General features: G+C 42.0%; 1 protein-coding gene across 10 annotated transcripts in view; it reads right to left on the reverse strand.

Moving 5' to 3' along the window:
- KIAA1217 (KIAA1217 ortholog) overlaps positions 1–14535 on the reverse strand; it is an 820690-nt gene that overhangs the window by 112213 nt on the left and 693942 nt on the right. For all 10 annotated transcript variants that reach the window (XM_074404924.1, XM_074404916.1, XM_074404923.1 and 7 more), the window contains one exon: positions 2928–3126. In XM_074404924.1, the coding sequence (XP_074261025.1) occupies positions 2928–3126 (199 nt within the window). The remainder of the gene's footprint in view (positions 1–2927; positions 3127–14535) is intronic.

Below are 14535 nucleotides of genomic sequence, written 5' to 3' on the forward strand. Positions count from 1 at the left end.
CCTCCAACCTGGGTGACAGAGGGAGATTTTGTCTCAAAGAAAAACAAAAAAAAGATCAGGCTAACAGTACTACAACTTGTGGATCAACAAGATCACAATTTTCACAAATATCAACATATTGACTGAGAATTATTAGTGTTTAAAGTGATCATCTCTTCTCTCAAGTGCTGGTTTCATTTTTTCTATCAACTGGATTTCCATTAAGGATGATCACGACCTTTTCTTCCTAGTCTTCCCTTTCATTTCTCTTATTTTGTGACTACTTCTCGACTTTCCCCAATAATGCAAAAAAGAAGTCAAAGTAGCCATACTTTGAAGCTTGGGAAAGGCCCTAGAAAACGGTGACTCATTGTAATATAAAAATCCTTGCATAGGCTGCAAGACAGCAAGGCCCAATTATTCATAATAACCTCGTCAGCCTTGAGCTCCATAATCAACTGTGGCTTCCCTAAGTTGCATGTTTACTTGCTATTACTGTGTCCTTCAATTCCTCTAATTGCAAATGCAGAAATATAAGATGGTTGTTGTAACTGGCAGCTCCGTGTAAAAACACTACATGGGATTATATTACTACAAACATAGTCTTTAACTATAATGTGATTATTTCATGTTTCAAGTTTACACTTTGTGAATGTAAAAAATTTCTTTTGCTGACAGCTTGATTAATAATTTAGTTCAAAAACAAACATGAATTTTCAGATACCTATGAATATTTAAACGCATCTTTAAAAAGCTGTAAGGTTGTGCAACAGATGTAGCATCTACACCTTGGGGCATGTGTCAAGCTTTGAAAGCTCTAAATTACTCATACACCTGGGCATATGCCTAAATATGTCATTTGTGATCACTGGTAGATAAAGATCGATTTACATTTATTATGCACTAGAGGCATATTTTTAAAAAGTGGTACCCATTAATTCCATGATGAAGAAACAGGGAAACTTGCCATCCCCCCAGGGTGAGGATCCAGAAACCCCAAGTCCTGCCCCCAGTGATTTGGTGAGGAAATATTCGAAGGGATCCAGAAGTTCTTGACCAAGAAATGTGAACAGCCACGTTTGGCAAAGCCATGTTTGGGGCAGAGCTTGGTACTTAGGTGGTTGTGTGCTCTTGAATAAGTCCCTCAGCTTTTATGCATCTGAGTTTCTGGTTCTATAAAATGAAATGGCTGGATTAGTCACCAAGTAATCTGTGGAGTTCTAAAATGATTAGAGGCCATACTAGCAACTGCTTGCTTGTGTTGATCTAAGTCCTGTTTTCTAGGTTGTTTGGTTGGGACAGATCAAATGAGTTCTTTCTGCTGTATACATGACACCAAAATGACAATAAAGATGCTTTTGAGTGGGGTGTGTTGTGTCATGCTGTAATCCCAACCATTTCAGAATCAGAGACTATAGGATTGCTTGAACTCAGGAGTTCTAGACCAGCCTGGGCAACGTAGGGGGCTTGTGTCTCTACAAAAGATTAAAAAATTAGCCAGATGTGGTGGCATATGCTGGTAGTCCCAGCTACTCAGAAGGCAAAGTTGGGAGGATCATTTGAGCCCAGAAGGTTGAAGCTGCACTGAGCCATGATCATGCCACTAAGGTCCAGCCTGAGTGACAGAGCAAAACCCTGTCTTCAAAAAAAAGAGAGATGAGGCCAGGCATGGTGGCTCATGCCTGTAATCCCAGCACTTTGGGAGGCCAAGGTGGGTGGATCACCTGAGGTCAGGAGTTTGAGACCAGCCTGACTGACATGGGGAAACTCCTTCTCTACTAAAAATACAGAAAAAAAAAATAGCTGGGTATAGTGGTAGGTGCCTGTAATCCCAGCTACTTGGGAGGCTGAGGCAGGAGAATTGCTTGAACCTGGGAGGTGGAGGTTGCAGTGAGCTGAGATTGCAACATTGCACTCCAGCCTGGGTGACCAAAAAAAAAAAAAAATAGAGAAAGAGAGCTGCTTTTGCTCCTAACCTATGCCCAATACCATTAATAGCAGGAGTCTATTTAGCTTAATTTTGGAGGATATTCAACTGTGACCCCCGGAGAAAGCCCACTTGGAAAGTAATATCTTCGGGTAAAGGATAACTATTTAAGAAATGAATGGAAAATGAGGATGCTTCTCAGTCTTTTTTCTTGTGGAAAATAATACACAATCCACTGTTTTTATTCTAACTTGTTATGTGTAAATAATGACCCAGTGGGATCACTACCTAAAACAGGTGTCCCCAAACTACGGCCCATGGGCCGCATGCGGCCCCCTGAGGCCATTTATCCGGCCCCCCGCTGCACTTCAGGAAGGCGCACCTCTTTCATTGGTGGTCAGTGAGAGGAGCACAGTATGTGGCAGCCCTCCAACGGTCTGAGGGACAGTTAACTGGCCCCCTGTGTAAAAAGTTTGGGGACGCCTGACCTAAAATATCCAGAGCATCTGTCTATGGAGGAAAGAACACTTGAGAGGGAATTGGGAAAGCTCTAATAGAAGTATTTCCTTCAACTCTTATGACCTTGATCAGGTCTCTCCATCACCTTTTTGGGCCTTAGTTTCCCTAACTCTTAGATAAAATGGTGGACAGAATCATTTCTAATGTTCTTTTCAGATGTAGCATTCAAAAATCTGTGGGGGAGGAGTTTGTCCTCATGTTTATGTAACGAGATCCCATTACTATACCTTGTAAATGAATTGTAGAAAACCAAATAGTGAAATCATCTGACTGGGTGAAATAAGCCTACCAATCAGGATAATGAATCTGCTTTCCTCACTACAATATAGAGAAATTAGAATTTTGTACAAACTCTGTGAAAGTGATATAATGGGGAAAAAAAAAACCCACTCTAAATGCAATATAGTGGGTAAAAAAGCCAAACAAACCCAAAAACAAAGAAACAAACAAACAAAAAATCTCTAATGCAACATGGCAGGCAAAAAATGATGTCACAACTTACCTTACATCATTTAATTCATAATAGACATTTCTGCTTTCATCTTTGATGTAAATGGCGACACTGGGCGACTCCAGCATTTTCATGGTGAGCTGCTGTGGAAAGGCACTTACAAAGAGAGCACGGATTGTGTCTGCACTTGTGATTTCATTCGGCATCCTGAGCTGCTTGGTTTCATCTCCATACTGGAGATAGAGAACCCCTGCACACAAAGGAAACAGTTGCTAGTCATAGGTCAGGACTTATGGGACACACAGCACAAGCTGAGCCACTTCTTCCCTGCTGCACTTAGGAATGTTCAGGACAAGTTTGGCAAGCATGAAACAAGAGATCTTGGTTTGGAATTTCTAAGGAATGTACTATCTGGTTATTGCGTAAGTACCCAATTTCATTCTTTGAAGTCTAAGCAGGTGTTAAACAGCCTAATTTTCAATTATTTTAAATTCAAGGGCTGGGTGCAATGGCTCATGCCTGTAATCCTAGTGCTTTGGGAGGCCATGGTAAGAGGATCACTTGAGACCAAGGGTTCAAGACTGGCTTGGGCAATATAACGAGATCCCACCTCTTTGAAAACTTTTCTTAAAAAAATTAGTTGGGTGTGGTGGCACATGCCTGTAGTCCCAGCTACTCAGGAGGTTGAGGTGGGAAGAACACTTGAGCCTAGGAGTTAGAGGCTGCAATGAGCTATGATTGCACCACTGCACACCTGCCTGAGTAACAGAGTGAGACCATGACTCAAACAAACAAACGAAGAAAAATTCAAGAAGCTAATCTCTGGTAGCCTAAAGCAAAAGACAATACTTTGCCAGGTGTGGTCACTCATGCCTGTAATCCCAGCACTTTGGGAGACTGAGGCAGGCAGATCATATAAGATAAAAAATTAGCCAGGTGTGGTGGTGGGTGCCTGTAATCCCAGCTTCTTGGGAGGCTGAGGCAAGAGAATTGCTTGAACCTGGAAGGCAGAGGTTGCAGTGAGCCAAGATTATGCCACTGCACTCCAGCCTGTCTCAAAAAAAAAAAAAAGACAATACTTAATTCCCTGGAAAGGTATATTTAGAAATCTGACCTCACAGAGTAATTTTTTTTTCATTAACTAGGAATACAATCATTATAGTCCTGGGTAAGCTATACAGCTTAAATCTTTCTAGTCCATTCAGAAACAGTTTCAGTGGAAATGCGACAAGATTTCTGTGGTTCTAATACATATTTATTGAATGTTTATATCATGCTAAACAATCTATAAGAAAAGAATCCGGCACCTCGGGGAGGGGTGTGTGTGTCAGGGGGTGGCTTATACCAGAGTCTGGGATTCATCCCGTCATTTCTTTCAATAAATAATTATCAGATTAAAAAAAAAAAAGAATCTGGCACCTCAATGTTTCAGAAATAAAACGGAAGAAGAACAGGATCCCAGAGTTCCCAGGGGGTATGCGGCCCCCAGAGCACCCTACCTCCTAGCCCTCATTCTCCTGTGGAGAGCAGTGCCGTCCCACATTGATTCTGGGCTTGGCTGTGTGACTTGCTTTGACTAATGGGATATTAGTAAGTGTGATGCAAAAGGAAAGCTTGATATGTTTTTATATCCTGGAGTTTGTCCTCTTGGTGAGGTTGGTCATGGGATGTTCCCTTTTAGAGCTCAGCTTCTGAGGAGTCCAACCTCGCCACACGGGAAGGTCACCTGCTGAGGAACCAACCCATCTAAGGGCCCATTCTACAGCTGGAACCACTGAGGTTATGTGGATGAGCCATCTTGGGAGTGGACTCCCCAGCCCCAGGTGAGCTACCCCAACTGATGAACAGAAATGAGATGCTCCCTCCAAGCAGTGTCTAAATTGCAGAATCATAAGCAAACAAATGACTGCCACGTGAAGTCACTACACTTAGGGTGATTAGTTACTCAGAAACGGATAACTGAAACAGGGTATCTGCAATCCTGACACTGGATTTCAGTCTTGCTTTTTGTGAGACTCTGCTGGTATGAACTATTACCGCTGGAGTAAGCTTTGGCAAGAGAAACCCAAACGAGACAAGAGCGACTTCCGGTTCAACATGGCAGCTCACGTAAAACATGTGTCTCCGCTTCCTCCAGAAATGCCATGACAGTGACAAGAAGGGAGAACAAAGCATAGGTCAAAGAAGTGAGGGAATGAGGGAGGAAGCAGACAACAGCAAGCCGATACCTAAACCTTCAAGAGAATAACTCAACGTACGACACGCAGGGCCAGGGCAGCTCAGGAGATGGGGCTCCTGACCCTTCTGAAGGTGGAAATGCAGAGTGACTTGGACGCATGGTGCCTGATGGAACTTGATTTTAAAATGGTGTAGCACAGGGCTCCCTAGCCTTCAGGCCACAGACCAGTACCTGTCCTTGCCTTGTTGGGAACCAGGCCACCCAACAGGAGGCGAGTGATGGGTGAGCGAGGGAGTCTTCATCTGTATTTACAGCTGCTCCCCACTGCCTGAGCGCCGCCTCCAGTCAGATCAGCGGCAGCCTGAAGACTCTCACAGGGATGTGACCCCTACTGTGAACTGTGCATGTGCGGGATCCAGGTTGCGTGCTCTTCCTGAGAATCCCACGCCTGGCGATCTGTCAGTGTCACGCATCACCTGCAGAGGGAACTGACTGGCTGCAGGAAAACAAGCTCAGGGATCCCACCGCTTCTACATTATGGTGAGTTGTATAATTATGTCATTATATATTACAAAGCAGTCATAGTAGAAATAAAGTACATGCTGAATCTAATGTGTTTGAATCATCATAAAACCATCTCCCTGCAACCCTGTACATGAAAAAATTGTCTTCCACAAAACCGGTCCCTGGTGTCAAAAAGGCTGGGGACCAGTGAGGTAGCAAATGTCCATCTCTTTTCCCAACCCCACTCAGCCAAGTAGCCACACATCACATCCACAGAAGATAGAGGAGCCCACACCAGACACACTGGATTCCGGCTGATCAGGTGTAGAGGAGGGGCCTGATGTGCCCTCCAAGCGAATGCTGGAAAAGGGGCTAGCACCTTAGTCAGGATACTGGAGGGACCCCTCTAGGAATGCTGACCGACCCATGAGAAGAGACAGACTTTTGTGTGTATGTGAAAGACAGGGTCTTGCTCTGTCGCCTAGGCTGGAGTGCAGTGACATGATCAGGGCTCACTGCAGCCTCAACCTCATGGATTCAAGTGATCCTCTCGCCCCAGACCCCCGAGTAGCTGGGGCCATAGGAGTGCACTACCATACCCAGCTAACTTTTTTGTATTTTGTTTTAGAGATGGGGTTTTGTCATGTTGCCTAGTCTGGTCTTGAATTCCTAGCTCAAGCAATCTAACCACCTTGGACTTCCAAAGTGCTGGGATGACAGGCATGAGCCACAGCACCTGCCCTGACAGAGTTTTGAAGGTCATATTCAGCTTCTGTTTGGTCACGCCATAGTGAAGCAGCCGGACCCATGTATAAAACTTCCCGATATTACAACTCATGCATTAGCAGACTCCCAAGATTTTGCATACATTTTTATAAAATCTTCTAACACAAATGAAAACACTCAAAGAAACAGGAAGAAGAAACTCAGAAGAGACCAAACAGCCCAGTAAAAGGGGGAGTGTTTGGAGGATAAGACTTGACACTGGGAACCATGAAAGCAGAATTTAAAAATTCAGTGAAGAAGAAAAAGTTGATGCAATCTCAGAAAGTGGAGCCAAACAAACAAACAAACCACAAAAACAAACAAACAAAAAGGACTGAGAGATGGGAAAAGAGAGAAGAGCAATTTGAAAAATATAATGATGTCAGAGCAACAAGATCTCCAGTAATGAAGATTTGGGTAAAACAGATCAGAAAAAAACAGAGTTTTCCAAAACAAAATTATAAGAATGTTCTTTTTTCCCTGTAAACTGAAGGACATGAGATTGCAGACTATAAAACTTCATGAAATGCTCAACACACAGATTTGTCACTGAGACATTCCAGAAGACAGGAGGAAAACAGAAAATCCTAAAAGCTCTCAGAGCAGGTAAAACATCACATAGGAAGGATCAGTTACCAGAAAGCCATTAGCTTTCTCAGCAGCAACTTCAGAAACCAAGAGATAATGGAGCAGTGCCTTTGAAAACCTAGAGATAAATTTTTTTGATCTAGGTCTAAACCTATCCAAACCATCAGTCAGGTCTCTATTAAAGTTCGTTTCTCAGTGAAGTATTCCATGGCCCCCTTGGCTAGAATTTTAGTATTCATTCACCCTACTATTTCATACTCTCATTTTTGCTTTATGTCTGTTTCTTAGCATTTTCTACTATATGTTATAATTCATATTTTAATTCATGATATTGCTTATGCTTATGATCAGTTTCTTTTGCTAACATGTAAGTTTCATGAGCTCAAAGATTTTATTTTTATTTTTATTTTTAAAGAGATGGGGTCTTGCTCCGTCACCCAGGCTGGAGTGCAGTGGTGTGATCATAGCTCACTGCAGTCTCAAACTCCTGGCCTTAAGCAATCTTCCTAAGTAGCTGGGGCTAAGGGATTTTTTTTTTTTTAAGTTTTTTGTTGTTTGCAACTGTATCCTTAGTACCTATTAGACTACAAGTTATAAAGTAGTTTCTCAATAAATATTTGTTGAATGAATGAATGACTTATTAGTCATTGAAAAGGAATGTCTCATTTGTGGGTCTTTTGCTAGATGTTGTAACCAGCCTACTAACCTTGCCCCTGGTGTGTGTCCACAGTAGAAATACATTCTGAAGTGGCTGTTTCCTTGACTAGAGCAGTCCTTTCATGTCAGGCCTAAGAGCTCCATGTTCCCTCTCCACCTGTGTTGACCCTCAGCTTTTTCAGGGAACTAGTTTTCCAGAATCTCCATGCTGTTACACATTTCTCAGAATGCAGAGAATACCTTTTCAGCCTGTCTGATCACAGATCATGCAATGTTTTGGCCCCAAGTGGGAGGTGTGGTGATCGTCCCATGTGATTGCTATGCTATATCAAAAGCCAAAACCACTCTTGAGGTCCATGACCCAGCCATGCCTGGGCAAGGTCACTGCAGAAAGGCCACTAATGGCCTCCCTACAGTTAAATGTCACAGCTTGGCTCCCCCAGATGGTCTGGTTTTCATCCCCACATCTGCATCCTGTACATACGTGTGCTTGAAATAGAATCTGCAGGCTCTGGAGTAGGAAAAAAGTGGGTTTAAACTATAGTTACCTCAGGGTCTGGCTGGTGCAGCTGCCAGCTGGGTGCACGAGTCCAGTCACAGAACGTGACAAGCCAGAGAGGATGGGAAAGATAGCTCTGCCAACAGGATGGTCTTTTCACGCTTGACTTTTACACAGTTTACTTTCTCAGTCCAGGAAAGGTATTTAGAAATGCTTAGACTCAGAAGGAATTCTCTTAATATCCAATGGCGTTTTATTGGCATGGTGATGAAGAAAACCCACATGGTTTCTAGAGATTCCGCGTGCTTTGGCACAGCTTCCCTCACTCCAAGTTAGTGCTGGCTGCTTCGGATTTCCAGAGGTTGTCCCAGGGACTCTGCATCCCAAACTCCCTTTTGCAGAAGGGATGAGTGAGGACGAGAAAAATGCATTTATAGATACCTGCTGTATATCAGAAACAGTGTGTATGTATTTCATCTCATCAGCATAGTATCTCTTGTCAGATGGATACTATGACCCCATTTCACAGATAAGGAAATAAAAGCTCAGAAGGTCCAAGCAAGCTGCCTAAAAGTTACAACTCATCACTAAACTGTATATCCACTTCTGCCAAATTCATAGACGCCATGCTCTCTCTCTTGAAGCATCGCTCCCGAAATCCTGCATTTAGCTCTGTCCATCTCCTACAAACATCCTCTCAGGGCGACCTGAGCTGTTGTCACACTTTTAGACTGACCATCTGCTTGAAGATGTTGATGCATGCTGGGTGCCACTCAGAAAAAAGATTCCTGTCTTTACCTTAACTGAAGGGAATGCCATCACGGGGTTAGAATCCATCCACATGCTGGGTGGGGGTGTGGGGAGGGAGGGGGAGGCGCTGAGCTCTGAAAGCTGCGCCAGAGAGTGTCAACATGAACCTTGCAATGCTCAGTATCCTCCTGAGAAACCTGAACACTGAAGCGTTCTTTCACCTCCATAGCTTTGCAAAGGCAACGTGGATTTTAACCAAGATCTCTTACTCACATTTTACAAAAAGCAGGGTGCCGTTGGCAGGTCACACTTGTGCCCACACATCTTCATTATCTTTTTTGTCTCAGAATCAGTTCCAGAATGTGGGACATCTTCTAAAATATCTTTATCTTAACATGGTATCCAAGGATATTCACCATGTGACCTCAACTCCTCTTCTTGCCTTATTTTTCCAAAGCGTCCCACTTTGCTAGGGCACCAGAGGGAGCCTGGACTTCTTACGGTGCACATTCATCCCACGTGCCATGCCACGGGCTTCTCACCACCTCTTTGCTTCACATGCACATCAAGTCCTCTGAACAATCTTCCTCCATTGCTACTCCATCATTTCTTCATTAAGAATGAAAGAATTAATTTACCTCGCCTATGTGCTCATATTGTGTTTAGTTGACATTCCAAGTATGGCTTTTTTTTTTGAGATGGAGTCTTGCTCTGTTACCCAGGCTGTAGTGCAATGGCATGATCTCGGCTTACTGCAACCTCATGCCTCCTGGGTTCAAGCAGTTCTCCTGCCTCAGACCCCTGAGTAGCTGGGACTGAAAGTATGTGCCACCATGCCCAGCTGATTTTTGTATTTTTTTTAGTAAAGATGGGGTTTTGCTATGTTCGAGACTGGTCTTGAACCCCTGACCTCAGGTGATCCACCTGCCTCAGCCTCCAAAAGTGCTGGGATTACAGGTGTGAGTCACCATGCCAGGCTGCAAGCATGGCTTTTAATCCTCCACTATGGTTCATTGTATACAGTTTTCCTCATCAGATGGTAAGATACAGTACAGAGTCAGGTACCTAGTAGACACTCAGATACCTTTGGTTGAAACACATTAAATTATCCCTGTATTCTGGCCAACTTAATATGATGTATGCTTGCCTTCTGGAATAGCAGTATCATTTTCTCTGAAGGGCATCTTCTGCAGGCAGGAGATGGTGACAATTCCAAATAAACTAAATGCCTCAGTTTCTCCAAATCCATGTTAGGATTATGCAGATCACCATCTGCAAGACCAATGGCAAATGGCTAATGCCTTAAGTATGTAAATGACTCTTACAGCATTTTGTGATAGGAAATAAGTTTTCACCTTAAGAAAAACATTAAAATTAAAATAACAAGGTAAATTTTTACACTCATGACATTGGCAAAGGTTGATACAATAAATGGTGCTGCCAAGGGATGGGAAAATGGGTACTCCCGCGTATCACTGTTGGGAAAGCAAGCTGATACCGTTTCTCTGAAAGGCGATTTGTCCATGTGTCAAAAGCCCCCAAGATGCACACATGGTTTGAGGTAGTAATTCAACTTTCACGCATTTAGGCACAATGACATCCTTACCAAGATGCTCCATGATGTATCCTTTGTGGAAATAACATAGGTCAAGGGAGAATGTCCAAAAATAGGGGATTAATTTAATAAGTAGCTCATTTAATAAATCTATTCACTGGAACACTCAACAGTTACTAAAAGGAATGATAAGAGAATATGGCAATGAGAAAACAGCTATATTTTATTAAGTGACAAAGCATTTTATAAAACAGAAAGGAAGTAGGTTTATGGAAATCAATTAATCACCTTGAGGACAGTGATGGACTCCATGTTTTGTGAGGCCTGAAGCTTACACAATTTTGAGGAGCTTCTTTAAGAATAAGAACACAACATTTGAAACATAAACTTAGGCATGAAAGTAGATATTTATACTTAGAGGGGCCTGGATCTTGGTTTCATGAGGTTCATGGTGAGCCTACCTACCTACCTGATGACTATACACCAGAATGTTTAGAGTGGTAAGTTCATTCAGATTTCCTTAAGATTTTCCATATCTCCTTTCTAAAATAAGGATGTTTTGATTTGATAATCTTCAAAGGCAACTTCCACACTAAAATCTAAAACTTCCGTCTACAAAATAGCTAAACAGACTGGCCAGTTAGGAATCCTACTCAGTTAACTGGGTAATTTTTGAAGCCAGAGGAGATAAGCCAAGGGCTGCTCAAATAAAACTTTCAGTGTAGTTGGCAGAATGTACATTGGCATCTGAAATGGGGAAGACATTGATATTTAAGGTAGGCAAAAGATTCCAGTACAGTTAACATAATAGTGTATCCTTAAGAGACTGTATTCGAGACTCTTATGATTTAAAACTCAAAAGAGGTCAGGCGTGGTGGCTCACCCCTGTAATACCAACATTGCAGGAGGCTGAGGGAGGCAGATCATAAGGTCAGGAGATGGAGACCATCCTGGCCAACATGGTGAAACCCTGTCTCTACTAAAAATATAGAAATTAGCTGGGTGTCGTGGTACATGCCTGTAATCCCAGCTACTTGGGAGGCTGAGGCACAAGAATTGCTTGAACCCAGGAGGCGGACGTTGCAGTGAGCTGAGATCGTGCCACTACACTCCAACCTGATGACAGAGTGATACTCTTTCTCAAAAAATAAAAACAAAAACACAAAGAACCCACCACCACCAGCACCAACAACAAAACAAAAACAGAAAGAATATAATGTACTTAAAGGTACCCTAGAGGCACATGTAGAAATGACTTCATTCATTCATTCACTAGACAAGTTCCCATCTTATGCCAGGTCTATGCCAGGAACTGGCGGGTACAAAAGCAATCAAAAGAGTCTCAATCTCTTTCTTCTTGGAGGTGTTTTCTGGTTTCCCTCTGTGTTCTAACCCCTGCAGTGCTTCCATAAATGGCACTATTCTTCAGAAGTTAGCAAAGCATGCCTGACACCAGCTGACATTTTGTCTCAAACACAGCAGCGGTTTGAACAAGGGTGTGTGTGTTCCTCAAATGGCTCTAGGATACCTTCTGATATCAGTAACTTCTCAAATCCCAGATAGAACACTCCCGCTGCTAAGTCCCTTCCTATAGGATAGCTTTTCAAATAGGTGACAAAGCAGAATGATGACAGCTGCCTCGTGAGGAACAAAAAGATAATAGAGAATTCATTCTCTGCAGAAAGCCTGGATTAAAAAAAAATTTTTTTTGGAATAACTTTACTCTTAGATTTCACTGTTTTTATCTTGAATTGGGTAAACACCAAATTTTTGCTGCATTCAAGAAGGATCTATCAGTCATTTTCTTATTTCACTTAGTGACCTGATACTTGAAGAAAATGTTAAGACTTTGCCAGTCTCTAAATGAATCTTTATGAAGGACTGAGAAATTCCAGGTAATAGTAATGTTAAGCTAAATCCTAATTTTGAATGTGCTTTAGGCCAAGTGCAGTGGCTCATGCCTGTAATCCCAGCATTTTTGGAGACCAAGGTGGGTGGATCACTTGAGGTTAGAAATTTGAGACTAGCCTGGGCAACATGGTGAAACCCTGTCTCTACTAAAAATACAAAAATTATCTGGGCATAGTGGTGTGTGCTGGTAATCCCAGATACTTAGGAAGCTGAGGCAGGAGAATCACTTGAACCTGGGAGGCAGCAGCTGCAGTGAGCTGAGATCATGCCACTGCGCTTCAACCTGGGTGACAAACTAAGACTCTAACTTAAAAAAAAGTGCTTTAAAGACTCGTAAATGTGGGCAACCTACATTAGCACCCTGAAAGAACATGTTAAAAGGCAGATCAATGGGGAGTAATATGTGATAGAGCCTTGTCCCCCTAACCACCTGACAGATGGCAGTCACTGGGCAGAATTCTGGTAGGAGGCACTCATTCTCAACAGAAAGCCTTGGGGCTTACCCCTTTAACTTTGTTTTGTTTTAGACAAATTGGTGCAATTGGAATTCAAGTGAAATGATATCATTGAAATAAGCATCCCAAGGCATTTATCTTGAAAATGGCTAGAAGAATTTGATGGATGACTTCTGGAATTCAGACTGTATGAAAGATGCTGATTTCCAGTGCTATGACCCTGATCATCCCAAATAGGTCTTCTTGTCCCTTTGCATGAATATTTAGAAACTTGTCCACGAAGAAGCTATAATGCAAAGTTACAACAGAACTTGTAGCCACATCAGTTGAGTCCTCATTTTCATCTCAAAGGTCACTCAACAATTAAAGGAGAAAATATTATAAGAAAATGCTGTGAAGATGATTCTAATTATGACTATGCTACAACTGTAACTGAATTCTCTCTTACACTTAAAGGGAGCTGTGGTTTAGATCAAATATTGTAATATCAATTCATGTTATAAGGCTAGTATGAACCTGGATATTAGACAAATAGAATTACATGTTTTTGCTGTGTCCCCACCCAAATCTCATCTTGAATTGTAGCTCCCCTAATTCCCATGTGTTATGGGAGGGACCTGGTGGGAGGTAATGAATCATGGGGAGTCTTTACTACGCTGTTCTCGTGATAGTGAAAAAGTCTCATGAGATGGTTTTATAAAAGAGAGTTCCCCTACACAAGCTCTCTCTTTGCCTGCCACCATGTAAGACGTAACTTTGCTCCTCATTTGCCATCCACCATAATTGTGAGGCCTCCCCAGCCATGTGGAACTGTGAGTCCATTAAGCCTCTTTTCTTTCTAAATTATCCCATCTAGGATATGTCTTTATTAACAGCATGAGAACAGACAAATATATAGAATAAGAAGGGATTTTACATTCAAGTGCAAAGCCCTAAATAATTAGTAAAGCAAATATAGCAATATATGAACAAATACATCATGATCCAAAATAATTTATCTCAGGAATGTAAGGATGGTTTAACATTAGACAGTCTAGCCCTAATATCTTCTGCAATAAAAATAAATAAAAGAACTATACCCTTATCTTAACAGAGTCAGCTAAGTGTTGAGAAAAATCCAACACATATTCATAATTTTTTTAAAAACCAGTAATTTAAGAATTAAAAAGAATGTTCCTAACTGCTCAGCAAAAACCTCAAACAAGTAGCATGCTTAATGATGAAATGTTAGAAGCATTGTTTTAAAATTTGGAATTTCTGCTGTTACTGTATCTGAAGAACTTGCTAGCACAGTTAACATAAGAAAAAGAAATAAAAGCATATGTATTAAAAAGAGATAACTGAAATGGTACTTGTTTACAGATGATACAATAATGTAAGAAAACCTGTAAATACACTATTAGAACTATTCAGTATCAATAGGATCAATACCTAGGATCGACAGCAACCTGAAATAATGGAAAAAATAGAGAATACAGTTTAATAAAAATATACCACTATGTCCAGGTGCAGTGCCTCACATCTATAATCCCAGTACTCTGGGAGGCCGAAGTGGGTGGATCACCTGAGGTCAGGAGTTTGAGAGCAGCCTAATCAACATGGTGAAACTCCATCTCTCCCCTAAAAATACAAAAAGTAGCCAGGTGTGGTGGCACATGCCTATAGTCCCAGCTACTTGAGAGGCTGAGGCAGGAAAACTGCTTGAACCCAGAAAGCGTGAAGTTGCAGTGAGCTGAGATCACACCATTGCACTCCAGTCTGGGTAACAGAGCAAGACGGTCTTAAAAAAAAAACCA

Source organism: Saimiri boliviensis, chromosome 8 (assembly GCF_048565385.1).
Source record: "Saimiri boliviensis isolate mSaiBol1 chromosome 8, mSaiBol1.pri, whole genome shotgun sequence".
NCBI lineage: Eukaryota > Metazoa > Chordata > Mammalia > Primates > Cebidae > Saimiri > Saimiri boliviensis.